Below are 14,172 nucleotides of genomic sequence, written 5' to 3'. Positions count from 1 at the left end.
ACCATAATCACGGTGGGAGCGTGGTGGGCTGCTGTGCCTTCAGCTGCAAGGCCTTTTCCCTGCACAAGCCATGCTTCAATTGCTCAAGGCGAGTTCCCACCGCTCTGGGGCTGGCAGGGAGAGCTGGCAAGTTCCCAAGCCTGGCTCGGGGCCCGTGCAGGCAATGCCAGTGCGGGGGAGGCACGGCTCAGCTTTCAAGCCCTCTCTGCTGGGGGTCCTGGCCAGCATCGCTCTGCCCCCTCTGCCTGGCATGCTCTCACGCTCACCTCGTACTCCTGGGAGAACTTCAGCCCGTCGTTGGCTTTCAGCCTGTCGATGTTGTCGGCGAGGTCCGTCACGGGGATGGGGGGGTGGTCACGCATGCCTGAGAGCAAGACAAGGAGGGAGGAGGGAGAAGAAACGGTTACGGCACAGCTGAGGAAGGCTCGACAACAGCATGTGCACAGCAAACCCAAAAGGTGGGTGCAAGGCGGACATGTGTGACTATGTGAAGCGCTGGGCGGGATGGATGGGAAGTCAGTGAGATCACACGGCATGCTGCACGCACTCTCAGAGCACACGGTTCGGTGAAACAAAAAAGAAAGGTGATGTGCAGAATGTGCATGACCGGGTGAGCATGCTCGGACAGTACAGCCACTGGGCACACAGAGCAGGCCACGCAGCGGGCAGGGGCTTGGGCAAGCCCCGGCAGGAACGGGTCGAGGAGACGCTGTCAATGCGCTTCCTGGGCTCCCGTGCGGGCTGGAGTTGAACACACTGATTCTCTGGTGCTCTCACCACCAAGGGCTGAGGCTGATCCTCTCGCTTACCCCTAGCAATGGCATTAGCCAACAAGAAACTCGCCCAGACCTGCACCATGGAAAACCTCTGCGGTGTATGTGCACAGCTTTTTGGGTAGGCAGGTGTTGCCCCAGCCTCTGGGGAGCTGCAGAAAGATGGGAAGGGTCCCATGGAAGGATGGCTGCTCCCCTGGTTGGAGATCGCACAGCTTTCCGAGAGCCGAGGAGCAGCTCTGCCCACAGCTGCGTAACTCAAGTGCTTTTCAGTGGTGCTCCAGTGGCAGAGCCAGCTCCAGGGCCCAAAATCCAGCTCCACTGGGCTGGCTTGTGCAAGGCACCATGTGCAGTGATGTGCCCTACAGCAGCTTCTGGGAAGCTGCTGCGAGCTGGGATGCAGCTCAAGCCACGGCAGAAGTCTTGCCCTGTCCAAAGCAGGGATGCACAGTATGGCTCACTCTGGGCACAGGGGAGAGGCCTGGGGATCCCACAAGGGACGGGTACTGTGGGGGTACACACGTGGGATTGGGAGGAGCCCTACTGGGGGCCTGCAATTCAGGACTCAAGCATCACAACCTCTTACTCTGAAGCCGAGATGGTGAACTGGCAGAAACGTGGCTGTGAAACATCTCATCCAAAGCCTGGCTCATCCATATCCTAGGGCTCCTGACTCCATTGGCTGCTCTGTGGGTTTCCCAGAAACCCCACGTGGGTAATAAAGATTATTAATAGGCTGAAGCTGTTGATTCACACCCAGGGAGACAGGCTGGAGCATGGCCAGGAGCTTCTCAATTGCTCAGAAGCCTGAACACTGCCACAGATGGCAGTGATGGGCCGCTGAGGTGATGGAGCAGTCCCCAGGCTGGGTACGTGCATTTTACACAGTGGTGACAAGTCACTAGGTGATAACGTGGAAGTGTTACACCACAGCCGCTGCACAGCAGGGCTCCTCACACCTCTGCCAAAAGCATCTGACATCGCTGTGTATAGGCAAGACCCGATCCAACACACACTCGTCCTTCTATCATTTGACAGCGCAGAGCTATCCATGGTTGGCCTGAGAATACATGGACAGATGGAGGAGAGATCCCTCTTCTGCCTTGTGCTGAGGTCCTCCTGCAAATGGTCCTCTGTTGCCCACTTCACCCATCAGGATCCCCAAGGTGGTTGAGCAGGCCCACAAAGACGATGCTCTAATTTCTGCACAATTTGCTCATTGGTGCCAGAGCCAGAGCTCCAGAGGCTGTAGCTCAGCAGCAGCCTTTGCAGTGCAGGGCTGGTAGAAATGAACAATTGAATGAGGAGAACAGTGTGGGACCAAGGCAGAAGTGTGGGGCTGGAAGAAGAAAGAGGCTGGAACATAGCCACAGTATGTGCTTATCCCAACGTGGTTATGTATGAAGTACAGCAGAGCCATGGACCACAGCAGAGCTGCAGACACTCATCTCTGCTGAGAAATACAAGAGGGTGTCCCCAAAGGGGTCTCACTGGGACTCTGGTGCCAACGCTGCCAAGCAGACCAACTGCACGACAGTTCAGAGAAGATCAGCATCCTTTGGGAATCCGCTCTGCCTAACTCTGGGCACAGGCAACTCAGCCTAGGGAAGCCTGAGGAGAGTGTGTTCAACCATTGGGCTGCGGAGCACCCTTCAATTTGTCCATTAGAGGTTTTTAGCTGGCCGGTCTCTCCAGAATGGCCAAGGTTATCCGTCCCCATGCAGGGCCAGCTGCAGGCCTGGTATACCACTGTGAGGGGCAGGAGGTCTGGGAGCAGGCAAAGGGCTGCCACTGGAGCGTCCTGGTAGCCCAGCACCCAGGGCCTTCCCTTCTGCACGGTGCTGTGGTGAGCTGCTGTAGTGCCGTGCAAACAGTACCCGAGCTTGGCCCCACACATCATGTCAGAAAGTGAAATCACTGCCGTTCTACAGTCTGCTGTGAGTGAGGGTGACCTTCATGACATTGAAACAAAAATTACAGAGACAAGAGAGAAAGGGAAAGAAAAAGCAAAAGGTGTCAAAAGATAAATACAGGAGTTAAAACTAACTTGAGATATTCGGGCAACTGGGGACACTGGCACCTGCAAAGAAAAGAAACGGGGCAAGAACAGAAATCCCATTAGCCTTTAGTCATCATCGCAGAGGTTCAGAAATGGAAAGACAAAGAGATGAAGATGCAAAGGAAAGCACCATCTGCCACAGCACCAGGAGCCTCCCTCCTGCACAGGACCGGCTGCCTGGCTCTGGTGGCTGCTCTGCAGCTGGCCATCACACACCGGGCTTCTGGCTCCAGCCAGCACCATCCCCTGATGCTGACAAACACGTGGAGCTGGAGGTACTGGCAGGGGAGTGAGCACACAGGTCATCTAACGCCAAGAGCTACACTTCTTACTGCACACCGCTGTCCACGGCCCGGCGCCTAAGGGGAGCCAGCAAGGGCAGGTGGATGGCAGGTACAGGGGACATCCATGCTGCTCGGTGGCCAGGAGGACTGCACTCAGCCCCTGCAACCTCTACTCAGTGTCCCTGAGCCTCCAGCTCGCTTGCAGCTCATCAGCAGTGCAACTCAGCCTCATTTCGTGGCGTACTGGGACACTGCCTGGTCCCGGATCCTTTCAGTGACTTGGCACAGTGGTATGTTAGTACAGGGAGGCCAACAATAGGGGAAATAACCCTTGTCTGAAGTAAAAACCACAAAAATGAGAAAGCTTAATATTTAATAACAGCAGCCTAATTAATGATGCATTAAACAAGTTTTCTCTGCCCAGCACACTCCAGCAGGGAGACCAGCTACCGAAGCGTGCAGGGCCGGTGGCCAGCACCTCTTGTCAATGCATCCAACGCAGCACCGCCTCAACCTCGGGTGGGTGACAGGGGCAACAGCATGGGCCCACTGGGCTCAGTGGTTTTCATGCCTCCTCATTAATGAGGACGAGCTCATCAGGAGCTGGAACAGTCATTTCTAGCCGCACAGCACCCGCTTCCGCCCCGCAGAGCCTCACAAGTGATGTGAGGGGGAGGAAGGGAGAAGAACACAGTGCTGTCACCTGGTGGGAGAGCGTTGGCTAGCAGCATCCCAGGGCACCACTGCTGTCTCTAGTGAACTGGGCACTTTGGGTTGTTTTCATCTCTCCAGAGAGCTCTGCAAGGTTTCTGAATGGCCTATCCTTAGGCACAGGTGGGAAGACAAAATTTCCTGGATCCCTCTTCTCTCTGATGGCAGCTCTTGAACCTTTCTACAGCTCTAGCAAGGGATGCTCTCGTTGCAAACACGCCGATCTCTTGCTGGACATGGGAACAGATGCAAGCCTGACCTGTCAAACTCCTTCATGCAATGTAAAGCATGAGCACGCAGCAAAGATGGCTCTTGTGTCCCTGGGCAGTGGAGACATGTCACAGAGGCCTGTCCCCATGCACAGGTGTCCTGGAGTAGCCCTGTTCAACACCTTGTGCCTCCTCAAAGTGGAGTGCTGTTGCTGACTGTGTCTGGCCCCCCACCTAGTGCTGCTCCCAGTGATCTGCCTGTTTGGATGTTCTTCCTCTAGCGCAAGTGCCTCCCTGCTTGCTCCCCACAGCGTTCCTCCCACACTGCAATACCACGCTGCTGTGTTGTGGCCAATTAATGGGTCAGGTCTGCTGGTAACCACCAGGTGGTCGCTCGATCCTACCTGTGAGGTCTGCTATTGGTCCTGTCTGGGACATGCATTACCTACGGATCTCTGACAGCTGCTCTGGCACAGAGGGAGATGTGCTCGTGAAGCCCGCCCCAGGTCTGAGCCAGACCGCTGCGAGCGGCAACAGGAAAGGCTTCTCTTACCCTCCCTCCCAGACACTGCAGGTTTACATCAGGAAATGGTCCCTTCAAAACTCTCCTGTTAGATGAAAGCTCTTAGATGAATGAGCAGCAGGAGGAAAAGGAAAGTAGGTTACAGACTAGGAGGAGCTGCAAGTTAGAAGAGAGCCGTATGTGCCTCATTTATTGCTGAGTTGCTCCCTCCATCACAAATGCCCAAGCACTCCCCCACTTCATCTAGGACTTGAACTCTCTGAAAGGCTCTGAGCAAGTTGGGGTAAGCCTGTCTCTGATCACTACAGTGACAGGTATTGTGCTTTTGGTGCCATCAGAGACATACAGACAAAAAGCAGCAGCACGAGACCTTTCTGCAGTGTGAAGTACAACTGCCTCCATGGGCTGCAAACTAGCTACACCCCACGGCACCACAGGCCAGTGCGGGCATGACGAGATGCTCTGCAGCGAACAGTTGCATGCAGAAAGCAACAGCTGTTACTGAACTATCATCCTCTGCGCTGAGACCACCGTGTCCAGCAGCGCACTTCACAGGGCCGCAGCACTGACCGGGGAGCAATGTAGGCTGCAGGTAGCTCTTCACCCTTAGCTGAGCAGAGCAGGAGAGTCAGCACACCAAAGATCCTGGGACAAAGCTGCTGGGACGCCCTCAACAGTACAAGGGCTCTCTGTACCTCCTGATCCTCCCAGATGCAGCCCCTGTGGCCAGCACTGCACCAGTGGTGCTCAGCGCTAAATCTCAGCCTGAACCAAGCCAGTGCAGCAGCCAGGACCAATGCAGGTGTGTGCACTTGTGAGCTCTCCCAAGTCTACGTGGAGGCTCCTCCCAGCTCAGGACAACCGCAGCGAGCTTCACATAATGTCTGACACACACCACATGCTAGGCTGTCCCTGTCCAGGTTCCCCAGCCTTGCGTGCCTGCAGTGACAGGGCCAGGGAGAAGGATTTGCAGATCAGAGAGCGGACACCTGGATATCCTCAGTCTAAGCCCCCTCTGTGCCATTGTGACTGAGAATGTGCAGAGCTCCTGGGGGGGAGGACTGCAACTCCTTCTCTGGCATGGGGACCTGGCGAAGGGGAACCGGGGGAGGTGGGGCGCAAGGGGGTTAAGTTGCTCCTTACCTGGAGTCTGGTAGTTGAGCCGCCTCATCTCAACCGGGTCAGAGGAGTGGGCCAAGAGTGAGTCCTTCAGGCCGATGGAGTGCTCATCCTTGGAAGAGGGGGAGTGTGCCCTTTTCCTGTGGACAGAGACAAGCAGGTGAGCTCTGGCAAAGACCGGCATAAACCACCCTGGGAAGGAGTCTGGGTCCCTGCAACCCAGATACCCAGCTCCCTTGGGCTCTGAGCAAGTCACATCCTCTTCCATGCCTCCAATTTCCCATCTATGAAACAGGAAGGATCATATTTAACTGATGGCAGAGGTTTGATTAGTGAGGCACTTTGAAATGTGATAGTCTGCATAATATTTATTAGAGAAAAAACAGATAAATGCAAGATGTTGTTTCCTCTTACCCTCTCTAGGAACTATTTCCTGTAGTGGAAGGATATAATAAAATTTTTTTCAAATATCAGAAATATTTAAATATAGAATGCTGTAATATAATAGTATAAAGGCTCTTCAGGGTGTGTTTTATTGGGCCATTAATACATGTCTTGAATGGTTGAAGGCACCCAAGGCGTATATTAATGGAACAATAAAATATACTGTTGTCTCTTCATGCTATATTTATGCCTAGAGCAATGCCACCACCTCAGGCTCTTGCTGGAATTCACAGGCAAAGCAGGGACAGATCCAATCAAAAAGCGGACAAGTGAATATTAAGGAAAATCTAATACTGCAAGAAGGGTTTCTAGCGATTCTCTAAGTCCCACTTGTTGCTCTATATTACAAGTACAGTGGATATACCCATGCAGTAGAGAGGAGTGTTGGGCAGGAGCAGGACAGCAGTACTCTGCTCTGAGCCTGTGCTGACCCTGATGCTTTGCCAACATGCTGACCATGCAGCAATACGCAAAGACTTTGTCTTTTGGCTACAGCCCCAAAATGGATTTTGCCTGATGGTGAACCCCTCTGCTGACCTGATGTTTCTGGAAGAGAGGGAGCTGCATCACTGCTAGTCTGCACAAATGTTAGCACATTTACCATCCTGCAAATTGCAACAGCCAGTCTCTGCTTTCTATCCTCTTGTGAGGCATTTCAAAGCACCCTGAAGGGTTGCCAGGTTCTGCACAGAGGCAGCCGCATCTCTGGATGGTGGCGATCCTGAGCCACACATGATCAGAAATACTCTGTCAGGGTGCTATCACTTCCACGGGGAGCTGTGCATGCTGCGCTGGCACTAGTGAGAAGCAATTAGGGAAAATTCCATGCATAAATCACGAGTGAAACCTGAATTCCCTCTGTGACCCAGACTGTGAGCAAGCTCCATCTGCAGCCCCTGGCTGCATCAAACACTGGAGTTGTTCAATGGGGAGGACCAGCTTGTGAGTCTTAGGCTACTCTGAGTCATCTCAACATCTCAGAAGCCTTCTAGCTGCCTGGACTGAGACAAAAGAGCTGAAGGACTGAGAGCATTGATAGAGAGAAAGGAAAATACATGGCAAACAAATAAAGCAGTGTTTCTCCTATCAGGAGCACAGCAGGATGTGCCATGTGCTACTGTGTGCCAGTCCCTGAGCCCTTGAGCAAAGTGGCCCAGCTTTTCTGGGGAATGGGCACAGCACGTAATTAATGTTTGTCTCTCTCATTAGCCTAGTCAGGACAACTGCTAAACAAACCTCCAGATCCCAAGCTACCCACTGCTACTCAGCTTCACTTCATTCCCATTGTAGGTGTGACACTGTGGATATGCTGCACAGATACCTTTGGGAGAAGATGCCTCCGAAGAGATGCTGGACAGCAAAAAACTGTAGGATAACACAGCATCACTCTGTGTGGTGCTGGAAGGGAATATGCTGCTGCTGCATGGGCTAGGACACAGCAGGGACATGAATGTCAAGTCTGAGCACAGCGGGCTGGTGCTGCTTCCTGGTGCTCCATCCACACCAGACTCTGGGACAAAGCAAGGCTAAGCCAAACTGGGGACAGGTATAGAAATTCCCCCTGGGGCTATCTTCTCTCCTTAAAGACCAGCAAACACTTTGCTTCTTACAATTGCCTGGTATTCCCTCAAAGCTTCCTCATGATAAATTGCAAGAATGCACCTGCATTCTTGACTGAACAGCTCTTAGTCTGAAGTGACTGAGAAAACAAAGAAATACCTATAACTGCTGGTGTTGTCATTTTTTTGATTTTTAATTTAATTGCAAAAACAATCTGGGAAGTCTTTATGTTGGAACTGTTTCCCTAAGAGCTGTGAGAGGCTGACAATTGCTAGAAGGCTGATACCTTTGAGGAAACAAAGTCTTTGTAAACCCCCAGGGCTGGTATGCCCTGCGCTCCCAAAAACAAAGATGCTCCTTACTAGCTTCAGACTTGATTTTTAAAAAGGGAAATAGACTTGAAATTTTAGCAGCAGAAGAAGATAAAATGGATTCCTACCTTTCTTGTTTACTAGATCCAGGGAAAAGCAGAAACAGAAGAAAGGAGATGATCACTGACACAGAAAGGCACTGACTGCACATGCACAGCAGAGCTCCGTTTAATCAGACAACAAAGCCAGCTCCCTTCCCCGAGCTACAGATACATATGTAAATAGAGAGTCCAGGAGGAGCAGAACCTTGGAGCTGAGCTGATACAGAATGACCTACTGTAATTGAACAGGCTACCCGAACACATGCAAATGCAACCTGTGGCTCCTCGGGAGGACTAACAATCATTTCACACTACAGTTACAGCTCTAGCAGGACTGCTCTGCTACGCAAAAGCAGGTGGTTGCTTCAGCAGGGAGCACAAGAGCGTGGATGGTCCTGATCTGGTAGCCTCAAAAAGAGAGTTCCTACTCTGGTTTCAGCCTGTCACATCCATGCCCTGTACTCACCACCAAGACTGTGTTCCCCATTCAAAATTCACAGCAGTGGGGGCACCTGCCAGAAATCAAGCAGGCAATTTCCACAGAAAATCAGTGCTACAGATGTCCCCTAGGCTGCAAATCCAAGCTGTGAGACCAGAGAGCGGTCAAACTGGCTTTAGGGACAAAGCTGCTCTCCTCTGTCCCACTGCTCACACGTTTCCAGAATCCACAGCAGTTCTGTGTCCTGGGGCTGATATTAATTACCTTCTGCATACCCAGCCCTTCTGCTTTCTTTATAAAGCAGCCTTCTGCTGTGCCAGGTGAAGACCTTCCTCCTCCCCATGACCACAAAGGACTGTCTATCAGAGTACCCCATATCTGAAGGCTACAAGGAGGGTCTTGAAGGTGCCACCACCTGTAGTGCTCATGCCATAACTGGATCTCACCTTTTGAAGAGGAGTATAGCAATGACAATGATGATGATTAATATCACAGCCAGGACGGGTCCCATCACCCACAGCATCTCTGGTTCATCCTGCTGCTTTGCTGAAGCCACTTCCATCACGATCTCATCCGAGTAGGGGCTGGCTGCATATCTCTTCTGAACAGCATCGGCAGGAGAGGGAGAGAAAAGGAAATGTCCGTTATGCTAAAGCAACAGCTACATCCCTGAAATGCCGAGGTTTCCCCTTGCCTCTGGCTAGCAGGGAATGGTCATGCTTCTCAAGCCCCAACAGCACACCACGGGATCCTCCCTCCCTTGGCATCAGTGGAGGTCACGCTGTGGAAACAGTCTCTTCCTGGTGTGAAACATTCCCAGTGCCAGCAACCTTCTGGCTAGCAGACCTGGCCTTGAGGTGCCAAACTAGAGCAGCCCAGCTAAGAGCCACTTGCCAGCCCTGGATTCTCTCGGAGCCAAATCACAAGCTTTTGAATCCCAACCAATTGCACAGTGGGGCTGGCTGATGATTCCCAAGTGGTTTATAATACCTGCTGTGCCGATATCAACACATCTCTCCGGGACAGAGCTATATTAGGAAAACCCCTGCTGGGCTAGGCAGTTTTCCTAAAGCAACGAAATGACAGGAACATTTTCTACCTGATGTCTCAGCCCTGATAAACAGACCTTGGAAAGGGGCTCATGCTCACAGGATCCTTTCCAGAGACTTCTGCAGTCTGGCAGCCCAGTGATTTATGACCCAGAGGGACAGCTTTCTAGTCCCACCAGCAAGACAGAATTAGCAGAGACCCAAACCCTTCCTGCAGAAAAATGACACTGCACCTGGCTTGTTCTGCTGCTGTTGCTAAGGCTGATGGAGCTGTGTCGTCCCTCAGCCTTGCTGGGTCAGAAGGGTTAAATGCTGCAAAAAGAAATCCTTTCCCCCTATTACAGAGGGCCAGAGCTGTATCAGTTCAGTGCCTGTGGCTTTCGAGCAGCTCCTGCTGCCCTGCATTAGGGAGCCAGAAACGCTCTGCTCCTGCCACAGAAAGTTTCGGTCACTGAAGAGGTGCCTGTGGATCTATAAATTGCCTGCTTTACGGTCGAAGTTTAAACACGCACTTCATGTCCATGTGCACAGGAGAAGAAAGGGAAAAATCAAGCATGCTGGTGTCACACAAATGCACATCTTGATCTCCTCTCACAGGTGCCCTTGATCCCAGCCGGCCTGGTTTCAAACATGCATGGAGTACAGAAAATGCTCTTATCTGTAACATCCTTCTGGCAGCACGCACAGGTGCAGCATCCTAGCTGCTCTCCTCAGATTTATCAGCGGTCAGAGATACCGCTGGCTGCACTGGGAGCATTGGGGGTGGTTGCTGCTTTGTCTGTGAAACCTTTCAGCCCTGTGAGACCCTGTTTCAACGACCCTGAAATAACTGCTGGCTCCCGGTTCAGCTCTGTTCCCAGAGAAAGTCTGCACAGGATCACCGTAACCCATTGGCCTGTTCCTACGCCTCTTCATCCAATTCAAACAACAGGGCAGGGAGTCAGCAACAGCTCTGAGCATGGCAGAGACAAGAAGATGCTACATCGGTGGTGAGAGGATGGGGCAGAAGGCCTGGGGCTTCCCTTTGTATGGGCAAGTGGCTACTCTGTGAGGAAGGCACAAAGGCTCTGCCTGTGACTACCCAGAAAGGTCAAGCTGCATTAGGTGGGGGGGGAAGGAGCATGCAGCAAGGTAATACGTGTGTCCATCTCCAAAGTTTTGTGCAAGGGGCAAAGATTCATATTTTTGCAGACACACTTTGGAGATTCCTCCTTCCAAGAGAAGACAGAAGCAAAAGAGATCAGAAGGACTGTTATCTCGGCGGCATTTCCAAAGGCAGACTGCGAGGTGCAGGTGCCCCTGCTCTCAGAGATGGCGTTTCAACCACAGTCCCCTCTGCCTTTGAAGAATGGCAATGTTACGCTTGCCTGCTGACACTAGAGACACAGCAAGTGATTTAAGAGGAGCTGAGTGGGGGAGATAGTGCACAGCCTTGGACAGAGTGCCTCATACTTCAAATGAAAATGGGTGCGATGCAGCGGGGGATGCAGAAAGGTGGTCTCTAGGAGCAGAGTGTAGTAACTCTGCTGGCTGGTGGTTCACTGGAGGGCTGTGGCAGATCTATGCGAGGGAGAAGATGATGATAGTCTGGGATCAACTAGTTAACGTCATCTCTTCTTGACAGGGACTGCCAGGATAGCACATCCCGAGGCCTCTGCCTTACCTTGCAGTTAATCTGTGAGTCTCCTTCCCTCACCAGTGGGCACATCTTGCCAACAAGAACATGTGAGCTGGATGAGTAATGAAGAACTTGATCAGCCCTAATGAGCCATTACAAGCAAACAAGGCTGAGGAAGGAAGCCGCAGCTTGGAAGCCGACCAAAGGATTCTGTGCATCTCTATTATTTCCATTATTTACACACTGGCCGCTGCCACCGCCGCCACCACCATTCCTGCCCTCTGTGTTTACAGCTGGACACTGATGCACAGGTCTCGCCGTGCTGCTCCCTGCTTATTGCATCAGCTACTTCCTTCCTCCTCACGTGCCCAGGCCCCGTGTGCTTGGCAGCACAATGCCGACAAAGGCATGGCCCGTTTGCCTCTAGCAAGGAGAGACACAGGAGCAAGAATCCCTTCGCAGCAGGCAAGTGTGCAGCTTTGCCCTGCTGACAACCCACTGCGATGGGAGGCAGGTTTGCTTCTCCAGATGTCACCTGAAAGTAAGATTCTGGCCAGAGAAGAGCCTATGAAGGCAGGTTTGCAGGGGAAGCATCCTGTTCACCGCAGAGCCTCAGCAGCCATTGTGCAGGGTAGGATTTCAAGGGGCTATTTTCCACAGTCACATACTTGAACCAAAACAAAATGAGAACCTACCCCATCCCAACCACGTGTCAAGCTCTGCTCTGGGCACAGCCCGGCAAGCCACAACCGAGCTGGTGTAGAACGCATGTGTTGACACTGCCCTCCACTCTCATCTGTTATGTCAAACATACGTGCCATTTCCCTCCAAAAATACCATCTATCAAGTCAACTCCCATGGCTGCCTCAGCTAGTTGAGACCAGCCATTTCTTCAGAGAAAACTCCATCATCCCAGCTTGCAGTAATTGTTCACCCTGCCTGCACTGAGCCCACCTCAGCTCTGCTAGGAAAAGCTCTGCTCCCCCAGCAGAAAGTCCTTACCGTGTCTCCATCCTCCAGTGAAGCCAGCACAAAGCAGCGATAGCTCAGGTCTTGAGACAGGGGCTTGTTGTAGAAACCTTTGTAGTTCTTCTCGTCGCCCAGGGTGAAGGTCTCAGGCAGCACATCCACTTGAGCAGCAATGTAGGGCTTGAGTCTGTCTGCTTGGCGTCGCTGGCGCCTGCTCTGACTCCCTTGGCTTATGGCCTCCAGCAGCTGGGGACAAACAAGGTGCATCACTATTGCTTCGCCCAGTGTGACACCGCCTCACGCTGTCACCTCACCGGTTGTAGGACTCAGCAGGGTGGAAGGGAAGGGAGGAGAAGATACTGGGTTTGATTTGGACGTGGTGGTACAAAGAAACCAGAGGGATGCCTTATCTGTTTAGGCATTGCTGGGGCACCCGCCTGCAGACCCTCAATGCAAGCACCTCTGCCAGGAACTCAGCTTTGGGAGAGTCCTGAGCCCTGGGATGCTGATGTGGTGAATGTTGGGGCTAAGACTGCCTGGCTGTGCCTGTCATCCCGAGTTAACGCATCCCAGCGGGCTGCGAGGGAACCAGGCAAGGGAATCTGTGGTCCAGATATTGGTATGGGCAGCAGCTCGGGCTCTCTATGGACATTGGACGTGAATTACAGCTGACACTGATGTATAGGGAAAAAGTGACATTTGCTGTGTCTTTCCCTTCTGTCAGTGCCTTGATATTTCACCTGCTGCTGGGTTGCAGGCAGAGCTTTGTGTAAATCACACAGAATGATAACAGATTTCATGGGATGTTCAGAGTAAAAATGGCAAATTTCATAGTCAGCCACAAATTCATGCAAAAGGATATAAACACACAAAAATTCAATTACACTGCTAAGAAAGACTCTCAGATGTTTAAAGATGTTTTTCTAATGAATAAAAACGAGTATCAGGCTTGGAACAGAAATTCTAATTTAAAATGAAGGAGGAGGCATGAAATAAATTTCACACACGAATGTATCAGTGCAGCATTGTCAGGGCAGACAGGGAACATCAGTGGGGCTGGGGACAGTGATGTGCACACAAAGCCATACTGCTGAGCTGAGCTCACTCCCTCTGAGGAAGAAAAGCTGGGTAAGGCACCCCCCACTCTCTCCTCTCAACAGCCTGTCCCTGCCCTCTTATGAATACTCACATTGGAGCAATTTAGGAAAGCTATAGCTTGTCATTGCAATACCACCAAGAAAAAAAAAAAAAAGAAAGAAGAAATGAAGAAATAAAAGGGATGGTGAAATCTCAGTTTCACAGATATCCTTGTAACCGCAGGGGGAAAAGGCAGAAAGATAGTCTGTGGAGTTTGCTCCTCACACACCTCTCTTGTACTTTGGCTGAAATTACACCTAGGCTCTTTGGGGCAGAAAGCACAGCTGTATGTGCATGAAACCATGTCCAGTTGTGATTGAGGTTGCAGGGTGCTACTGCCACCTACATATGGAACACACACCCTAAAAGACTGCACCAAAAGAAATGCTAGGCTTGCAAAGTTCAGATTCGGAAAAATTAGAAAATTAATATTGCCTGTGCAAAATTAATTCAGCTGTCTTACGTATGTGCATTGTGTTACAATCCTTGACTGCACGGTCACATACTATCTTTTCTGTAACTCCTTTGCTTTGTTCAATACACAGGACAGACAGTGCTTAATCAAAGAGCAGCTATTCCATATTTTGTTTTCTTCTTTGCATTATGCAGCCCAAGGCCTTGTTTATTGCTTACTATTCAAATCCAGCTCTGAAGACAAAATTAATAATTTCCTCGCGGGCTTTTCTATGGTGCTGATCACTACAATATTACAAGTGCTTCACAAACATCGACAATCTTATCTTCCAAACACCCATATGAGGTGAGATGAAAGCGATTATCCTAATTTTACAGATGGAGAACAGAGACGCAGGGACATTAATGTAAAAAATGCCCACTAATTTTGAATGTCAAATTGAAAAGACATC

General features: G+C 51.4%; 1 protein-coding gene across 22 annotated transcripts in view; it reads right to left on the bottom strand.

Moving 5' to 3' along the window:
• Window positions 1–14,172, bottom strand: part of PTPRF (protein tyrosine phosphatase receptor type F) — a 388,339-nt gene that overhangs the window by 26,612 nt on the left and 347,555 nt on the right. For 15 of the 22 annotated variants that reach the window (XM_054833252.1, XM_054833259.1, XM_054833256.1 and 12 more), the window contains 5 exons: window positions 12,203–12,415; window positions 8,980–9,134; window positions 5,703–5,818; window positions 2,821–2,853; window positions 267–364 (listed from right to left, as the gene is read on the bottom strand). In XM_054833252.1, coding sequence (XP_054689227.1) covers window positions 267–364; window positions 2,821–2,853; window positions 5,703–5,818; window positions 8,980–9,134; window positions 12,203–12,415 — 615 coding nt within the window. The remainder of the gene's footprint in view (window positions 1–266; window positions 365–2,820; window positions 2,854–5,702; window positions 5,819–8,979; window positions 9,135–12,202; window positions 12,416–14,172) is intronic. The other 7 variants (XM_054833262.1, XM_054833266.1, XM_054833264.1 and 4 more) reach the window with 1 other exon arrangement.

This window comes from Grus americana, chromosome 8, assembly GCF_028858705.1.
Source record: "Grus americana isolate bGruAme1 chromosome 8, bGruAme1.mat, whole genome shotgun sequence".
In the NCBI taxonomy this organism is placed as follows: Eukaryota; Metazoa; Chordata; class Aves; order Gruiformes; family Gruidae; genus Grus; species Grus americana.
This window is presented reverse-complemented; position numbering and strand designations above follow the sequence as displayed.